Source organism: Anser cygnoides, chromosome 7 (assembly GCF_040182565.1).
Source record: "Anser cygnoides isolate HZ-2024a breed goose chromosome 7, Taihu_goose_T2T_genome, whole genome shotgun sequence".
Classification (NCBI taxonomy): Eukaryota; Metazoa; Chordata; class Aves; order Anseriformes; family Anatidae; genus Anser; species Anser cygnoides.
Window position 1 is genome coordinate 31,101,430 of NC_089879.1, and position 19,309 is coordinate 31,120,738.

A 19,309-nucleotide genomic window follows, 5' to 3' on the forward strand; every position below is an offset into this window, starting at 1 on the left:
GATAACACACTAAGCTGCCTCATGAGTCAGCGTCGCCTTGAGGCTGTGGCATCTTTTAACGCAGAAGCTCATTCCTACATTATCCACAGCACAGCTGAAGGAGGAAAGCCATTTGCTACGATTCACAGCTTTCCTACTTCAGCTAGGAGCAGAGAGCTCCTGGGTCACATTTCATTCCTGAAAAAGTCTCTAGCAAAACTACAAGATACCTTGCAAAGTTCCAGACACTTAGAAAGCAATCCTCCTCCGCCATCAGCCCCAGAAGTGGTCAACAAGCCTCCGTTGTTAAGCGCATAGGAGTACAAATCCTATTAAATGAGACCAAGAAGCACAGGAGGGGAAGAACCCTCTGATGCCAATGAGGAGAGAAAAAGCAGCCAGGAGAAAAAAACACATGCATTTTTCTCACGTCCCACTGCACAGCTAGTACCCAAATCACCTTTCTGCAGTCTGCAGGTAGGACAACAGTTTCTTTGGTGGTACAGCTCTGAAAAGAGTATGCGCTAGGCGGTCTAACTCTTACACCACAACACTGATACACAACCTACTGAAAGAAAGCAGAACATAAGCAAGGTTCAACAACATTGACAATGCCAGCAAGAAAACTGTCTTCTTTCCTTTATGCTACATCTAGTTAAGCGCTGGCATGGAACACCTGCTTTGAGCTGGTAGCAAGCAAAGCTAACTGCATTCAACTGTGAAAGCTCGTTAGCTAGGAAGCTTGCTACAAAAAGGTGGTCTCAGACCTCTCCTCCTCAAGAAAGGCTTCTTGACAGAAAGAGAAAGAAAGGTAGGTGCTAATGCTTTTTTTCTACTGCCCTATTGTTTCTGTTTTGTTGGATATATCACAATTATCAAAAGCTTTGCATTAAGTTACCTACTGAGCAGTACAGTACCTTTCTTGCCTTTTTCCCTTATCTTTACATTATCTCACACCTATTTAATTACCCTGTGTAAAAACTTAAAGAGCTTTTATACAATAATTTTAACTACCAAATTAATTTACAAATCACCATTCATCTGCAAAAAATACTTTATACATGCTTTCGCTTCAACACTGAAGAATGCGTAGGTTTATCACAACTCTCTATCTTGCCAATAACCTACTAAGACTACTTAGGGAGGTAGAAGGGAATGCATTAATTATAAATCCTGTAATAGAAAACAAGAGTAGTACTTCTATTTCTTGGTTTCTGATTGTTGGCTGAACAAGCTTTAAGGTCCTAGAAGACCTACCTGTTTTTATAACCCAATGACAGCAGTCTTGCAACAGTTATTGGTTTTCAGGCACAGCACCCAAAAACAACTACTTCTGTGTTTGTTACAAGTCAGGGAGCGGGGTCCACCAGCCCCTGCCTAGTATGCCTCACTACCATCGCACATCAGGAGACAATCAGCTCATTAGTTCACTTCCTCTCACCCAATTCCCTCATGACTATCACATCAGTCCGTCAAAGCTAAACTAAGGAACAGTCACTCCTTGTCTTACCAGCAGGAACAGCAAAGCATAGAAAAACTGCTGCATAAGTACCACCCTTTTTATTAATTACAGTATCCCTTTTAACAGCTTACCCTGAGCTGCAAGAGCGCCAAGCCTTGTCCTGTGCCAGCTGCTGCTCAGGGCTCTGGGTGTTCAAGGACTGCAGTGCGTAGCTCTATGGACACAGACTTTATTACGCGGCGCTGTCGGGGTGGTACACGCAACCCCACCGACCTGGCAGCGCAGCAGGTACAGCTATGGGACTCGAGCATGCTGTGGAGCTCTGGCCCAGGGCTAGCTGGTGAGCGTGTCAGGGAGACTCTATCTCGGTGGCCACTCTGCTCACTCGCGGGTCCAACAAATATTGCTGCCTCCAGCAAGTGGCTGGCAGGAGGGAAAGGGCCAGTCCAGCCAAATGGTGTCAAGAGGTTCCTCCCAACGTAGCTTCCTTCAGTTTGACGCTAATTGTAAATAAAATAGGAAGGGGCACCAGACAGGTCTTGCAACTGATTTGATTGGTGACTATGCAACCATGTCCTCCGTCCAGTGCTGGCTGCCCTGCTCAGAGGGACTGCCGGGCTATGGAGCCCTTCATGTGCTCCCAGTTGTTGTAGAGAGCGTAGAGGCCAGTGAGCGTCAGGCCTGCGATACCACCGCGTGCTATCCCACGTACTCCACCTAAAAAGAAAAAGATTAAAACTTGTTAGAGTTGCTTCCAAGAAATGGTTAACTACAGCAACTCCCAAGAAGTTGTCCAAATACAGAAACATCTGAACACCAGTTTGCTTTTTTAGAGTGACCTTCCAGCAAGGGTACCTGTGAGACTTCCGCCTTCCCATCAAACCAGCTCCCAAGCTCAGGAGAGGTCACTCCTGATCCTGACACTAATTCTGCTGGTATGGCTGCCTATCAAATTCCTGCTGACGTATTGGCACTGTGGCCTTAGCAAACCACTACAGAACAGTTGAGAGAGTAATAACTGACCACAACAGGAGCTGCTGTAGACATGACCTTAGGCACTAGAGTCATGAGGGCCATCAGACAGACCTTACTGCTGCTTTTGTGTTTTGGGAATTTTAAGACCTTGGGGCAGGGGGAGATGAAAGGGATTAACTGGCAAGAATTTACTAGGTCATACACTGGGTAAATTTTTCAATTTTTATTACTATTAATCTTCAAACTCATCTTGCAATGGCAAAAACTGAGTCACACAGACAAACATGTTTCTTAAATCTGCTTACTCAAACCTTAACCTTCTTTAAGTTGTGAAGGTAAAAATACAGCGTGAGCTTGGCTACTACCAGCAGCCAGTAAACCTGACTGGAGCTGGGAGTTGGGTGGCATCACAACTCCATCTGACCCCTAAGAGAGCTGTGATGCATAGCGGCAGTGAAGGGAGACTTCTACTCTGCTGCTTTTGCTAAATAGCAGAATGTGTCTGTCTCTTAGGAGCAGGGAGCACCTTGGTCAGGTTGTGTGCAGTTAGCAGTGTGTTCTGGGAACACCTGGGCATATGAGCCTCCAACGCTAGGGAAACTTCACTGAGTTTTGATTCTGCAATGTTTACCAATCCCAAACTAAGCAAGCCAGATATGTGTACAGTATATAGGACAAGGACGGTTTCAGCTTACAGCTAGATAAAACCTGCCTGCTTTACTGGTAAAACTGAAGGTGGGATTCAAGCTGCTCAGTCTTTGAAAGGAAATGCATCCCAGCAATCGGTGACTTATCCCCCCCAAATTATGGGCCATAAATTGTCTCACAGGATTGCCTTTAGGCTTGTAGTGGGGCAGGAAGCTGTTGGCTGCAGCTACACTGAGGCAGCCTTACGTGTGCTGCAAGATTAAATGGATTTCAGTGGAGCTGTTAAGGCAGTTTGCATTGCCTGAGCATGCAGCGAAACCAGGAAGCTGCAGAGGGAACAACCGTGCTTGGACTTGGTACTAGAGGTCACAGCTGGCTATGCTGCTTAGAAACTTCACTGCTAGACTAGTTGTGAGTTGGGTTTTTAGGGGTACAAGCCTAGCTGAGTTTGCTGCCCTAACTGCTGAGAACTCAACAGCTCTAGGCAAAGCTCAGAGCAGTAAGGAAAGCTGTACCACTGAGGTACCTACCTGCCTCAACCAGGATTTAGGGGGGACTCAAATATAGATGCCAGCTTTTCATAACTCATCCTCGTTTTGTTGCACAAAGCTTTTCACGTGAAGGGCTTGCAGCTGAGTACACAATGGTGTGCACAGGATTATCCAGCTGCAAACAGCTTCTGGCAAAAAGCCACGGATGACATTTAAAGGACACTTTGTGCAACACTAATGTGTGGGGTTACCTGTAAAAATACTAAATGCTCGTTACATTGCAGGGAAAAATGAATGAAACATTAGCCTGATTTTCTGCTGTTCATGTTAAGTAGCAGTTCTTCATGGAAGAAACTTCCAAAAGAGGGCTCCTACCCCCTTGAAGCTATACAGGGAAATGCATGAAATGTGAACATCCTCACAGAGCACAACGTAGTACAGGGCTACGGCTGTTACTGTAGGCCCTTTCCTTGACCTCTAGGTCCAATTTCCCTCCTTTCATCTTAAAATTGTATTCCTCCCATGGAAGAAAGGTAGACTGGAGGCTGATCAAGCCTTGCCTCAGGTTCTGGGAAGTTACGGTTGTCTCCGAAATTTTTATTTCGGACAGCTGAGCCATTTTCTAGCATCCATACAGACTTGGACACGGTGCTGCTAGGATGGCTTCAGCATATGGCAATACTAACACCTTCCTTGTGCTATAAGCAGTACACCAGGTGATGATGGCAACCCTAAATCCACTTATAAAGTTTCAACCACATAGGCCTGAAGCATTCTGTGGGTCCTGTAGGCAATTCAGGGTACCTCGGACTTTGCTGAAGATGTTTCAGTGGAAGCCTTTCATGAATAGAAAATAAACTTGTGCAGTTAATATTAGATGCATTACGAGTTAGTTTGGAAAAAAATCCAAGCAGGAACCACAGGAGAAATGTGTCTTACCAGGTTCTCTGTTTCTGCTATGAAGTTCTACCAAAAAAAAAACACACCCGCCCTGTAACTTGGTCTCTGAGCTACCCACAGTAAATTTAAAAAAAAAAAAAAAAAAAGGATTAAAGAAAGAACTTTCCTTTCCATAACTGGTTAGATTTGCATTTGAGTAAAAACCTCCAGGTCTGTGGCAAACATCAAACAGTAATGCACTGCAGAATGCAGCCCAGTCGCTGGGCAGGAAATGTTAAGCCCTCTGCGAAGATTACCTTGTGTTTAAAAAAATAAAATTCTCCACTCCCATCTCAGCTGTGTTTCCATGATAGACCAAGTTCTCACCCCTCCTCTGCAGTCACCTTCTGCAAGCCTCAGATACCAAGTCTGCCTTGATAAACCCTGCTAGAAATGTGGTTATAAGCCTCTAATCTTGCATGTTGGAGTAAGATAACTTGAAGTTCCAGCTGACAGACACTTGTGAAAGCAGGTATTTTTGAGATCGGGCAACTTTCACAACAGTTGAGAAGCTATGGCTTTTTGAAGAACCATCTGATGCTCTCTAAATGACAACTCAGTTTGCTGCTTGGCTGTAGCTGATGCACCCTTTCACCACGGAGTTTTGTCCCTCTTCTGTGCCTGTGAAATGTTTCAGAGTAGACTGCAATGACTCCACACTCTAACGGCACAACTTTGCATTTCTCATAGCAGGAACCACTTCTAACACTGAATTTGACTCACAGTAAGGAAAACCATGACCTACGTCACATAACAAAGACAAAATCTTTGGTTTAGGACCTTACTGCCTCTGTTTTCAGAACGTGTTACTTCACTGTCACTTCCCGAGATGTTTAAAGCAAGAACATCCAATGGTGAACATTAGAAATACCTTAACTGAAAACCCAGACTCTTATATTTATGCCATACAAAAGAACTGTGACAGCTAAGACATGATTAGCTTTCCCTTTCCCTCCGATACTCTGAATGCAAACAGCTTCCCTTCCTTTAGGGATTCTAGGAACAAAAGTATTTTTAAAATGACTTAAAGGGGTTGATTTTCCAGATGTACAAGGCAACCTCAGCTTTGCTTCCAAATTGAAGCACAGCGGTAGCTAATCGGACCCTCTGAACCTTCCGTCAGACATTTGTTTGAACATCTGTGGGTGGTCCCTTTTCAGGAGAAAATTCTAGGAGTATCTTTCTGCTGCCCCATGGGAGTCATTTAATGACATCTTATAAGTGGGGGCCAAGTCTGTGGGTTCAGAAATTACCGAGGAAACTGTAATAATTTTCCTTTCAGAAACAAGAAACATTCCAGAGAAACATGTTCTATTTTCAAACTGCTGCAGCTCAGACAGTACCTCAGTTAAAACACAGAAACAAGAGTCTGAAACTGGGAAAACTTCCTGTAGCAACCATGGTGTGAAGACCACACTAGGGAAAAAATGGAAGAATTTACCATTTCATTTACAAGTTCATAGCTATTAAAGCTGTTGAAGTTGTATGGCACACAATAGAATTCCATGTTCTTACTGAGTGAAGCCAGCAGCACTTGAGTTACAGGAGACCAGTGCAGTTACTGTAAAAGGCAGCGCGAAGCCTGCAGATCTCTGGAGCAGCGAGAGCTTGGTTTGTTGTTTCTGCTTAGCAAATCTGGTCTGAAGGCAGCACTGTACTCAGTGGCCACGTGTATTGTTGGACACTAACTCTCAAGTAACAAAAAAAAAAGGCCTTGACAAGCTGTTACCTTTAACATCTGCTTGGACTTTGCCCTTATCTTGCTCTCTTCTTCAGACCTGAATCAAAATCCTTTCACTAGGCACTATTTGATTAATAGTCCTATAGACTTGTTATGATGTTAAAGGAGGTTTTAACAGAGGCTCCTCATTTGTTAAGTGGCTGACATAAAGCTTCAACTTCAGAAGCGAACCACTTACTTGATTTTCTCCAAATAATGCAGAAAACTAAGATATCCCAGTGCCATACTTGCAGCAGTTTGCAAACAGCTGCTTTCCCTGTCTTCCCTACCTCCCCAAACAAAAATGAGAAAAGCCTGTCTCGCCGAAAGAAAAATAGATTGAACCCAAAGGGAAGATACTCTTATAGCTCTAGATGTACTTAGCTTACCCAACTGCCCTCAATTCCTACCTACTGCAGTCACAAAACTGATCCTTAGCTGTCTAGACTTTACTGCTAGCAATATAATATTTAGCCTTTCTTAATTAATTCGTGATATACTGACTCTAAGAGTTGTGTTCTGAGGTCTTAAAATGACAACTATTGCCTTCAGTTATTGCCAGCATGCGTTTCTCTTCAGATGGGAACCATTTTATACTAAATGATGTACCATCTGCTGTGCAAAAGCATGAGAAATCCTATCAGTTTCCTACTGCACAGAAGTACAGTAAACAAAATAATTTAATTAGTCCAAAGGACTAGTCTGTTCTTGCTCCTATCTCCTCTGCTGTCCAATGGAAAAAAAAATCTAAGAAAAAGAACAGCTACGACCTGCGTAATGCTCAGATAAGAGTTAAAGGTTATTTAATTTTTCTGTTCAGTGAACTCCCTGTCGGGAGTTTGAGTAAGAAACCACTGCCTGTCACCCTGGGTCAGACCAAAGTCCCACCTGGCTCAGTACCTTTCCTCCTGACTGATCAATACTGTGCGCTTGAGAAGGCGGGTAGGACCCTTACCCCCCTGTACCTTTGTGACATGACTGGAACCACGTGCATCATCGTGATGGGTGAGGGGGAATAAGAGTGGCATAGTGCACAGGGACAGGCATCTCTTTGGGTTTTGCTACTTCCAGAGTCTAGCACAACAATGAGAAAATGAAAGATGCTTGATTTAGAAAAGAGCTTGAAAAGGTACGCAAGAGCTAAATATGTATTTGTTCAAAGATGTCAGTACTAACAGACCTTCATTTCTACCTTGGTTTGAAGCTGAAGAATAAAGAGTAACATCTGATTAAAAGGAAAAGCCATCCTGGTGGACTTAGGGAATCAGAATTCCATTTAGTCAATCCTGTTTCAGTTTTGCTATGTTGCAACACTATTTTGTATGCCACTGACAAGAGAACACAAAGAATTTTCTTTCATCCATCCCTTAAACTCTTAAGTTCTGGATAAAAGTTTGGGCGTGAGCTTGCAGCGTAGCTTTCATGAAGTGGAAAGTCTAGTGTAGCCAGTTAGCGCTGTACTTCGGTAATGCTACATTTGGGATAAAAGCTAGCAAATAATCCTAGTATTAAATTTCACTTCCAACCCATGTGAAAGCTAGAGGTGTGCTGCCTCCAGGTTCCTCTAACTAGTTCTGCTTTCAACACATCTGTTAACCTAAGCCATGCCCGAGATGGGTTCCACGTTAATGCTAACTGCGGGGAGCTGACAGCGTCTGACTCACTGCAGGACCATCGGAAGCCCTGGGGACTGAGCTGCTTTACTCACCTGCAATGGGGGAACTTTCAGTGACTAACCCTGCTTCCAATGAACATAGGAGGGCAGAACTTCAGTCCTCACTGCAGGTTTTTTTTAGTGCTTCTATCTTTGTGCACAAGCTGTGTGTGTTAGGTAGCTTTGCACAAAACTGCTTGCAAACTAATGGCTATAGAGTGTGGGTGCCTCAGAAAGCCTTTGTTCTGTTTTTTTTTGACTGCTAGCATTTTGGTAACAATTAACACCTCTGCCAGGACAAATTGTGAAAACTGGGACCAGTTTGGGGCAACAAATCTCAACCTTCAAGAAGTCTTTTCTTTCTGTCCACTCATCTGCCCTCACCAAAGGCTTCATCACTTCAGTTTCAGAAACTCAGTCTCAGGAAGGCTTTGTATTATACACAAAAGGGGATTTTTTTTTTTTCTGTGCAGCAGGATTGCTGATGTTTGTTCCATCAGTGCTATGTTTAAACACAAGCTAGGAAGTCATAACAAAAAAGTTGGTTTGCTTTATACGGTTTCTTTTTAAACACATTCCTTATCTCCTTACAAAACAGAAATGATGGAAGTGGAAAATCTGAGTGCTTGAACACTGCCTCTATCAGCTCTGTGTCCGCCCCTTTTGAATTACAGAATAGCCTTAATTTGATAGGGGGTGTTTGTGGGAGCTTCTGGCTGTCACTAAACTAATGAGGGGTTTATAAGAGAAATATTTCAGCTTTCCAATTTTTCTTTTTTAATGCCAATATAACATGGCATTCCACGTAACACAATGATTACAAGCTTAATATACACCACAGACATGAACTGATCATCTGCATACGGCTGTAAGTATTTCAGGCTTTTTAGATGCAAGTATTGATGCTGGGTAAAGGCATAGCTTTTAAAAGGAAGCTTTACCATACTGAATTAGGAATGGTACTCTAGTATAAGGTGACAGGAAAGGAAGCACGGGAGAACAAGCAAGACGGGTAAAACAGAAGGGGGAGAAGAAGAAAATAAGATTGGAATGCAGCTCTTCAAACAGATGTAGGTATCTTTCTCACTTCCAGTATTAATGCTTTACCTTCAAGATTACTTTGCCACTCAAATTCCCTGTATATGGTGAAAATGCATTTTAGTTCCTGTGCACTGCAGTTCGTAAGTAGGAGGCATACTTGAAATACAATACTGTAACGAACACAGACTTATTCACTACGTTTACCTTTATCAGCGTGACTATTACCTCAATAGATCCTGTGTTACAAAACAGAAGTCCCACTGTGCTCGGGGAAGGAATTTTTTTGTCAGATGATGGCATGTGACAGGAGTACTTATGCATGGTTACACAGCACCAAAAGACATTGCAGATCATGCCACTTCTATGCTTCTGAAAGGCACAGGGGAAGCTTCCTCTGGAGTGCAAGGTGGCAATTCTCCTCAAGGACAACTTGCTACAGAAAGTGTTAGACTTCGATACTGCTAACCTATCCTGCTGTTGTTAGCAACCTGACACATCACTCATGGAATTCCAAATAAGTAACATTACAAGAGAGTTATATGCTCTTGCAAGGTTAAGTGCACAAACTAGCGCTTATAAGACTGCTCAAGCCAATTACTTCTGCTTTTAATTAGGCTAGGTGTACAAGAAAATAAGATTTCTCATGCTCTCTTTTTCTATATATAAAGATGACATTCAGGAACGTTTCTAAGACACTAAGGCTCACTAAGGTATGCAAAAGCATACAGGTTAACTGTAGAACTATCTCCTCAGTAACATACAACCTAACTTTTGAGATGCTTAAAATTCATGTATTTTTTTTCTCACAGTAATGTCAATCTGTGGTACCCAGTAATCCTCTTAAAAAAAAAAAAAACAAAACACATTTCTCCAATTGTTGAGCCTGGAATGTGTGTTAACAGAAGCTTTGCTGATGCAGTTCAGGCCCCCTCTTCTGCAAACAATTCAGTATTCATCAGCCAGCTAACCTTAAATCCATGCTGTTCTCAAATAAGATTGTTTGCTGGTCTCGATCACTATGCAAAGACTAGAGTCCTACCATAAGGCAACAGCTGCACAAACAACTAAGTAATATCTTTACAAATATATTGATTTTTCTGCATATTTGAATGATGTGAATCTGTAAAAACTCAGGTTTACCAAAAACTTTTCTCTTAATTTTTTAAGTGTTAAATTTGAATTACTGTGGTTTTTTTTACCTTCCTTGCAAGTGATTTTAACTGACTCTCATTTCAATAGTAATTTTGTCTCAAATTATTTAGGATTGCACTGGACAAATATCAGCATTTCATGTAGGGTTAGGGGAGGCCACAGTCTCACCTTATTTTAATATATCTGATTGTTGCTTAGCCTCAATCTGACATCATCAATCTAAGTTTTCTTTTCTTTTCTTGCATAAATAATTTCAATTGTCTGAAAGAAGACACTTAACTTCACTGAATCTAGCAAATAACTGAGACATAACCCAGATGTTTTTCACGCAGCTAAGACTACTGATGGGAAACTTGCACTTCATACAACTTCTTTTTCTTTCAGACTTGCACAGACCTAACGATAATCCTGAAAGCCTCTCTGTTTGTTATATACTGAATAAACAGCCTAGTGTTTACTCAGATTTATAGTGAGATCATAGAAAATGCGTACCCAGCTCATTCTTAGCCATGTTTTTCAGGTATAGCAGGAATAAAAATCAACACTCTCAAGTCTGCTAGTGGATACAAGGGAATGGGAATTGCCATCCACAGTGAAGGGTAGACTTGGGGTGGGAGGTGAGGAATACACAGACCACAGCCTGACTGCTTCAAGGCAAAACTCGCTACAAGTGACATAAAGCAAAAAGCTACATTCCAGTTCTGTACCTAACATACCATTTATGACATTTATCTCAATTATCACAACAAGACAGTATGTATGAAAACTAATAGTAATCCTAAAAGAGGAATAAAGAACAAGAGAAAAACTAGAAATATTTCGTCACTCTACCAGTGCTTTTGTATAGCATTCCTGTCAAGGTTCCAGCAGCTATGGTATTCAGGTCATCTTCTGCACCTCGTGTTTTTTCAATGACGACTCCAAATGCACTGTAAAGTAGAGCTGGAAAAGAAAAGCATTTAAAAAATTCACATTAAAAGTCCCATTCTCTGAGATGTAAGGGTTAGAATTCAGGGTCAGTGCAACTACTTAGAGTATGCAGAGATTCTTCTGTTTTCTTAAAGGGTGAGAATCTTCTACCATATCCTGTCTGTGGTTTTTATTCCAGCCCTATTTAGTTTCCACAGATGATCTTTCTTTCTCTAGCTGTAATTTGGTTATAAAGTATAAATTAGTACTAGACATCATGAAAAATGCTACCTCAAGACCCAACAAACAGATGATCTAGAGTACTGACAGAAGCTTAAGCCCATTTTCCTAGTTCCAATTGTTTTAAAAACCGTCTGAAGGTTTAACTCTGTACTGGCAGGCTTTATATTGCTCTCTGCATGACACTACTAAACTCAATGTTTTCTACATAAAAGGATAAATTGTTATCCACGTATGACCAAGATGCAATGCAAGTTTTTTAGGTGTAGTGTTCAGATTATGGTATCAAGGACTGGCCAACAATGGCCTACATTTCCTGTACAAATGCTTATTAGATTGCATAGGATTGGACATATACAACTGCTTCACCTCTGCCTCATATGAGAACTTTGTCCCAAGGCTTGGGAGAACTCTGAGGACTGTCCCAAGAGGATTACAGGGAGAAATGTATGGGTTTCCAGTATGTATGCATATATAAACTAGGCTTCCTGAAGAAAGGAGAAGCTCCCCCATCCACCCACAAGGAAGCCTGTGATATAACCATGTTTCATGATTACAAAGAACAGGAGAGTAGGTCAGTGTCTTAAAGTGAAAAAGACACTGTGCTACTTTCAGCCCTCGTCCTCCAAGAATTAAAATCCTTACTTCTGCTATGAATTCTTCATAAGCAACTATATTAAAGTTAATGAGACAATAGCATCTTTTTCATGCAGCATAGGCCATGATATTTTCCTTGTCTTAGTAGCGTGTTGTATAAACAATGAGGGAAAGGAGGAGCCACATTAATACAGGTGTTGCTACCTCTGCTTAGGAACAGAATGACAAAAATTGTCAGTAGGGACAAAAGGAATTTGAGACACAGAAATGCTGCAGAATTAAAATCATATGCAAAAATAATTCAGCTTTTTTCAAAGATATCTTGTAACCAGGACAAGGAAGAGCTCAAACCAACTCACAACATATCAGTTTTGCTTAACCCTGTGACTTGGGAGCTCATGCTTTACAAGGAAAATAACAATTTGTTACTGGAATGCACAAATATCTTCTTGAGTAATCTTTCTTCAAACACAGTTGAAAAAAACAGTTAATGTGTCACTTACCCATGAACCTTGAACTGCAGTGTCCCTGCATCTCGTTTTTCAGACATGTTTTTATTAGAGTTGAAATAGAAAATCCTCACCCCAGGCTCCCCCCCCAAAAAAGAGAAAAAACTACTAGGCAATATGCATCTCCTGTGGAAATTGTCATGCTCGCTGTAGTCCAGAATCCCACCTCTAACCGTGGCCTCTACATTATGCCTCAAAAGTTGATGTCTGAATTAAGAGTCAAGCTCATCTACTCTTTACAAATAAAACTGAAAATAATGTAATAAATGCAACTTAGCCTGTGCTTTGTATTTTTTCAAAATTAAAATATTTCTAGAATGGATTATGATATGATTTAACTTGTTTTAAAATATCAATGATTTTTCTTCCATTACCACTTTATGGTGTAATGAGTCCCATCATTAGTCTACTTCAAAGTAACTTCTTTTCATCAGTTCTTTCTCCTTTCAAAGTAGCTGAGCCTCATTTGTTCTTTTAAGATTGGGGAGCAGGAGGGGAATATAAACCAAAGAGCTCATGTTCTCTAGGGCATTAGTTATTCCATTGACTTTTATGAAGTTCTCTTAAGTTGTTTTTCTGAGGCAAGTTACATAATTCCCCCCTCTCCCACTCCCCAACCTCAGTCTACAGAGAAGTTTCTTTCTCACATCAGGCTTTTGATCGTTCTTTGCCCCTTTTTAAGCAGTATTAATTTAATCTTAGTTATAAGCAACGTTTAGATCTGAAGTGGGGTTGAATCATAAGCGATTTTACTGCCTAAGCTCCCACCATAAAAAGGATAGATCTTTGTAGTTGCTATCACGTTATTTTCACAGAACATTTTGACTTTTTAACTGGAGACACACATTAGGCAATTGCTCATATGACCAAAATCTTTTTAGGTTGTTAAGGTTACTTCAAAAGGATTCAAATCATGTTTTTTGCCTTAAGTTGTAAAATTAACTAAAACTTAATAACAAATAAGCATTGCCTACAGTTTTCAGTTATTCCTGTTATTCCATAGCAAGAGTTCTTGTTTCTAATATGCTAAAACTATTGTTTTCTAATTATAGGCTTCTGGCTACTTGTGCTTAAAACTCAATTTTGGCCTTTAATTTCCTTTCCAATGTCTGCTGAAACACCCTCATGTCCCAAAGAAAAAGTTGCCTTTTTTTTTTTCCTGGGGGAAGTCATAAGGAACATTTAGAAGGATACACTTTGCCTTCAAATAGTTACATCTTTATAAATTATTTTCCCATAAAATAACAAGTTCACTTACCCAGAGATCCCAAAGTGTTGGCCCATAATGCTCCTTGCCTTGTCACCATATTTAGAATTCTGTAAGGGAGTTTAAAAGGTATTAAAAGCTTTAATACTCTGTGTTTACATTGAAGGAGTGTCCAAAGCCATTGAATTAATGCTATAAGGTTTAGAACGGCAGGTGTAAAGTGTTTACACATTTATTAATAAAACTGGAAAAATGAACTAAAAAGTCCTCCAAAACAAAGCAGCGCTGAGAAGCACACAACTTGGTAGTACAATCTCTATCACGCATACTACAAATGACAGTGGATGCAATACTCGAGGCAAATATTTATTCCTGTCAAGTCTTAAGAAGAAAATCTTTCTTTCAAGTCAGACTTGCACCATACCAAGAGTCCCATCCCTTCCCTACAAATGACTTTCTAACCTTAGTACCTTGTTTGTTACGCAGTGACTTTATGTAGCTATTGGGAATGACTGATATGCTTATGCTGATTTAACTGGGTAGAAGAGCTCCAAGAAAGCTAGAGTGCTCTTCCAGAAGGTGCAAGCAAAACTGGCATCGTGTGTCAGGGAAAAAATGGAGTAGATATCAAAAGAAAGTTTGAAAAAAAAGCACATCAGGAGGAAAAGAGCCAGTCCTTCTGTGCATCCACTTGTCAAAGGCAGCACCCAGCAAAAGCAAGGTACCCTGAAAATTTCTGCATGTATGCTTCCGGACTAGCACTAGAGGGATAGCAAGCCCTTAGCACACTCTCATGGAAGCACAAGGCCACTTCTCCTTGGTTTCAGCTGTCTCCAGAACGGTGACAACAGCCAGAAGAAGTGACTGACGTTTATCTCCCAGCAGTGTAACACCATCACAGGCACTGCGCTGCCCTGGACAGCTGACTACCACTGGAGCTTAGTGCATCATTTAATGCAGTGAAAGTATCACACACTGTGTTCCTTCTGATTTAAGTTCATTTCTTGCTACTTTTCCTCTTTTATAACTTTCATTAGCAGACACAGGCCATTTCTGAATGTGGTTAGATAATGAACTAAATGATTATGGAAAACTTTACTTTGAAACAAGAATACCGAAGAGACTGGGGTATTGATAATTTCACTCTGATTATAATCCCCAGTCCTTTTTTGTCAATATTCCTCAAGTTTAGAATTGATGAGAAAATTCTAACTTTAACATCCATGACATACCATGAGGTATCCGATGATGGGGGATTAGTAGCAAAACTCAAATTTCAAAAAAAGCATACATTAAGGATAAAACTTAAAGGAAATCTAGATATGCATGTCACCTCCCTGCCTCTGATTAGGAAAACATGGAACTTAATACACCGTTTCAAGACGATGATGACCTTCAAGGTCCCTTTTCCCTTAAAGGGCAAGGACTACTGAACAGCAGCTTGGGCACTGACTGCCACCTGCTGGGCTGGAGCCATCAAAGTCACACTCGACAACAGGTATTTGTCTGACTCAGCTCATTATGAACGCATAAGATACAATTCTGTTTATCTAGAACATTACAAAAGAGATATAATTCTAGTGGAAATACTTTGGTTCAATACTTTAAAAAGAGCACAGCTAGTACAAACCGTACTGTGAAATACTGAATTCCTCCTCTAAAATTCCCTTTTCCAAAGTATTTTGGAAGAATGAAAACGGTTTCCCCCAGTTATTTCACTTCTCTAGTTTCCTGTGGCTTCCTCACAGCCACTTGTTACCTTAGTTGTGTCTAAACTGCCAATAATTCTAGGAGTAACATACTGCATGAAAAACGTGTTCCCAGTTTTATTGCAATATTTCAAAGTATCAGAGAAAGTGACAACATGGGAATGCCGTGAGTGTTCATGGAGGCTGTGATCCAGAAAAACCTGTACCATGCAACACTTGCTCAGTAACACACAGTTATGCCATCTCTAATGCACATCCAGGCAGCCCCCCCCCCTTTTTTTTTTCTTTAACTCTTTCTGGTTTTGAAAAGTTCAGGAATGCAGAGAACTTGCTCTTAAATAAGTGGGGAGGGGGAAGTAGCTCAAACCAAATTGTATTTCTTCTGGAAGTATTTCCAAGTCATAAGTGTTTTTATATGTTGAAGTAGATTTCCAGTAAATATTGAAGTAGTAACCTAGTCTCAAATACTAAAGGTAAGTCAGAGAACATACCAATTGTCACTAAATGAGAACAAAAACCTTGAACAACTTTATTCCTAAAAATGTTTCATAACTTAATGTAGACAAATACTGACTTTCATTTGCCCTGACTAAAGACACAAAAAATACATTTATTTTTGCAACCTATTCAGACCTAACTTTGTGCAAGCTAGAAGAAAAAACTTTGTACTAAGCTGAACTTTGTATTTTGCAGTAAGGCACTTACTGTACATTTCTAGGTTTTGACCATGCCATATTCTGAGTCTCCTTCAAGCCAAGTCGCAAACCGTTCAGTGCACCAAACGCTGCCCCTAGTTGCCAGAAGAAACAAAAAGAACAGCATTAGAAGCAGGCAGAGAATATTCAAAGTGTAAAGTTAAATAATTGTTTATATAAGACTATGCATAAAGATTGCAGAAAGAGACACTTAAGATCTCTAGTTACTGCTGTAATCAGTGTCATCTGGACGGCTGGGAAAAGTAAAAACATGACCACTTACCTGTCATGCAACATCCTCCAATGGTAAAAAAGGCTAGCTCAAATCTACCCCGAGTTTTGTTGGCTCCTGTAGGCAAGATAAATTCATCTGTATCCTGGTGGGGGAAAACAAACAACTTTGTATTTTTGAAGTGTACCTGCTTTAAAATGTAGCCCACTATTTTTTTTAAATGCATGCAATGCACTAAAAGAAAAGCACATACAACAAGTATTTCTGGAAACCTGTTGTCTACGGTAGCATTCAAATGGAATATGCAACTTATTTATTTTAGCAAGAACAGAAATACTTCAAAACTATAAACTGATTTGAGTGCTCTTTCTTTTCCAGATATCATAACTTTATAGATGGCATCAGGCAGCCAAGAAATTCATATTCTGTGGTTTTTTTACAACTATTTGTTTATTTATTATTAGCTTTAAGCAGGCAATACAAGACCCACTGTACTTTAAAGGCCCTCCTCTTCTCTGTGTAGTGCTGTTCCTCACTGAGCAGCCTATACTGATGCAGTAATGCTTTAAGATTTCCCACTGCTTTGACATTAAAGGGAAAACTGCCTTTGTACTGTAGAAAGTATTTGCCTGCACTCAGATATGTGACCTATTGTGAAGAAATGGAAAAGAAAAAGCAAAGAATGCATTCAAAACTAGTGATGATCAGGCATGAAAAATGTGAGGTTGGTAGTTTTTCACTTGTTGTCTTTCTTCCATAGGGACAAGATTGTGTTCTTATAAAACTAATTAGTCTAAAGAGATGAACTGATAAAGAAACTTGCTGCTAATTAGCATGTGGTAGAGGTATGGTCAGCCAAAGCACTTCTTTCATTATGAGACACTAACAAGATGCGCATGTGTTGATAAGGTGTTTAAGCATTAAAATCTTTTTTTATGCTTCTGTGCTTTCTAGTCATGGTATTATTCATCCCCTTCTTAATTGGTGCATCACCACAACAACTGCAGGCTCAAGTAATTTCATTCTAACTAGTTTTCTTAGTCCGTACTTGGCACTAAGGGTGGATTGTAATACAGATGAACATGCAGCTTCTAAAATTGTGAATATAGTATTAATAAACTGAACCTGTAATATATTTAGCTATATATTTGGAGAAATGCAGTGTATACACTAGTTAGCAATTTGTCTACAGTTTTTACTATTCTCCAGAAAGTGGAGACTGAGCGATCACTGTATGTAATGTTTGTTTCTGCAGAGATTACAACCTAGGAAACCCATCCTCTAGTTCTGTCGCAGACTGTTGTGCCCATTTACAGAGGATGCCTGATGAAGTAAACAAAAGCACTGCAGAAAATACATTGGTTTGCACCTGCATTAATGAATTAACAAAGAAAGTGGGTTTTAAGGTCACGAGTACCACCACTGTAGCATTCATTATGGCCAGCATTCCTGGCCTTTAAGGGCAGGATCAAAATTTAAAATTGTCAACAAAAACATTGGCTTTCCCTGGGAGAACTGTTCACTCAGTGTTTTGAAAGTATATTGATGCTCTTTAAATACAAGAGCTAAATAAGATGACTTTGGAGGGTATTTTGGGAAGAAGTCTAAATCTCTTGGTATTTTTTTCTTGACTACTCAACAACAGCAAGCAAGATAATTGTGCCAGTGAATCCTTTTCAAGCAGAAGCACTTCCCTTGTTGCCTACCATTATAGGAATGTTATGTTGTAATTTTGACTAGAACAGCTTTTAGTGAAAGAAATAGAAAAACAGCCCCCACTACCCCATTCAGAGCTTTCCACTTACAAAAGCTGCGGTAACCCAGTGTACCATGAAACAAAAGGCACGGATTAGCAGGTACTATGCAACTGTTGACCTTCAGTGCTACTTCTGCAAAATTTCATGTTCACAGAGAATATAAGCCATATATAAATAAAGTCATTGACATGCATCCTTATTGGATTAACTTGAACATTTTCAGCCTTTGGTAAATATTGTTGAAAAAGGAAAACAATTTTTAAATACTTTTTTTCTTATAGTAGATTGTACGCCATCATGTTAATTAATATGAAGCTGTTAGTGCAATAGCCATGTTATTCTGTAGAATAAAACCCAAAGTTTTACTTCGTAATGGCTTCATTCCAGCTGAGAAGTGACATAGGAAAAGCAGTGTAAGATTTACGGCTGCTGTGATGACAGCACATATCTTTACAGAGCCTGTATCAGGTTTTGGCTGAACATCTCTGTAAACTGATTCAGCTCGCCACAGTACAGGATGCCAACCCATGTGCACTGGAGAGCTCCTGGCTGCTGTTGCGGGTTGGATGGGCTCAGGGGAGGGTGCGCAAACGCCTTGACTTGTGCAAGGAGTGCTGGGCCTGTATGCCTGGAGGGGCAGAGAAGGGGAAGCAAGGCCTCTTCTGTTCAATAGCAGCACGCTGACACAGCTGTCTTACCTATATTAAATTTGGTTTTCTTCTAGATGCTACGGCACTGTAAGCTTTTAGTAGGAACAATGAAAAAAAAATCATTCTTTCAAAGGCTGAAGACGGGCATGCATCACAGAGCACTGCGGGCATTTTGAGGTCTTCGCACGCGACCGCCTCGCCTCGCCACAACCACGCGCTGTGCTCACCTGCACGAGATACCTGGGGTCCAAGTTTAAGTACGGGGACAGGGGGCTCATTCCCGTCACTGGAAAAAAAAAAAAAAAGAGAAATACTTGGTCACCGCGGCCTGCCATCACTTCCCACCCGCCCCGTTAGCCGACAAGGGCTGCCCTGCCGGCGGGGGGCGGCGGGTGCGGGCTGCCTGAGGCCGGGCACCGGGCACCGAGCGGGGCCGGGAGCCCCGCACGCGCCGCGCGGGCTCTGCCTGAGGGAGCGGGCGGCGCCATCTTGAGCCCGGCACCCCCTCGCCCCCCACCCGGCCGTGCCTCAGGGGGGCAGGCGGCCGCCCGGCTACTCACGGGGCACCCCGGCCAGGTCGGCGTGCGAGTACCCGGCCCCGCCGGCACCGAAGAGGCCGCCGAGGCCGCTGCCCTTGGAGTTGCCGCCGCTGCCGCCCTCCATGGCGCCGCCGGGCCCGCGGCCGCCGCTGCCGTAAAGCCGCCCCGCTTTGCGGCCGCCGCCGGCGGGGAGGAGCGCGGTCG

The 19,309-nt window shown here is 41.4% G+C and overlaps 1 protein-coding gene, 1 long non-coding RNA gene and 1 other non-coding gene across 3 annotated transcripts; 1 reads left to right on the plus strand and 2 right to left on the minus strand.

Annotated features, from left to right (window-relative positions):
- Positions 1–1,524: 1,524 nt before the first annotated feature.
- Positions 1,525–19,286, minus strand: LOC106032068 (mitochondrial import inner membrane translocase subunit Tim23). The gene is made up of 7 exons (XM_048074896.2): positions 19,127–19,286; positions 18,794–18,852; positions 16,211–16,304; positions 15,938–16,022; positions 13,575–13,633; positions 10,893–11,003; positions 1,525–2,158 (listed from the first exon to the last, which is right to left on the minus strand). The coding sequence occupies exons 1-7, from the start codon at positions 19,227–19,229 to the stop codon at positions 2,043–2,045; spliced, it is 627 nt and encodes a 208-aa protein (XP_047930853.1). The 5' UTR covers positions 19,230–19,286; the 3' UTR covers positions 1,525–2,042.
- LOC106032087 (uncharacterized) lies at positions 6,554–18,786 on the plus strand. The gene is made up of 3 exons (XR_007167431.2): positions 6,554–7,343; positions 14,942–15,021; positions 18,641–18,786. It is a non-coding gene; the product is annotated as an uncharacterized lncRNA (long non-coding RNA).
- On the minus strand, positions 14,263–14,460 carry LOC125184111 (small nucleolar RNA SNORA74). The gene has a single exon (XR_007167446.1). It is a non-coding gene; the product is annotated as a small nucleolar RNA SNORA74 (small nucleolar RNA).
- Positions 19,287–19,309: the final 23 nt, after the last annotated feature.

Bases quoted from the DNA above. Each gene is read 5' to 3' on its own strand.
- LOC106032068 (XM_048074896.2), bottom strand. From the start codon at position 19,229: ATGGAGGGCGGCAGCGGCGGCAACTCCAAGGGCAGCGGCCTCGGCGGC. The intron at 18,853-19,126 runs GTGAGTAGCCGG...TTTTTTTTCCAG, and splicing joins CGACCTGGCCGGGGTGCCCC to TGACGGGAATGAGCCCCCTG. The intron at 11,004-13,574 runs GTAAGTGAACTT...TTTCTTTTCCAG, and splicing joins CAACACTTTGGGATCTCTGG to CTCTACTTTACAGTGCATTT.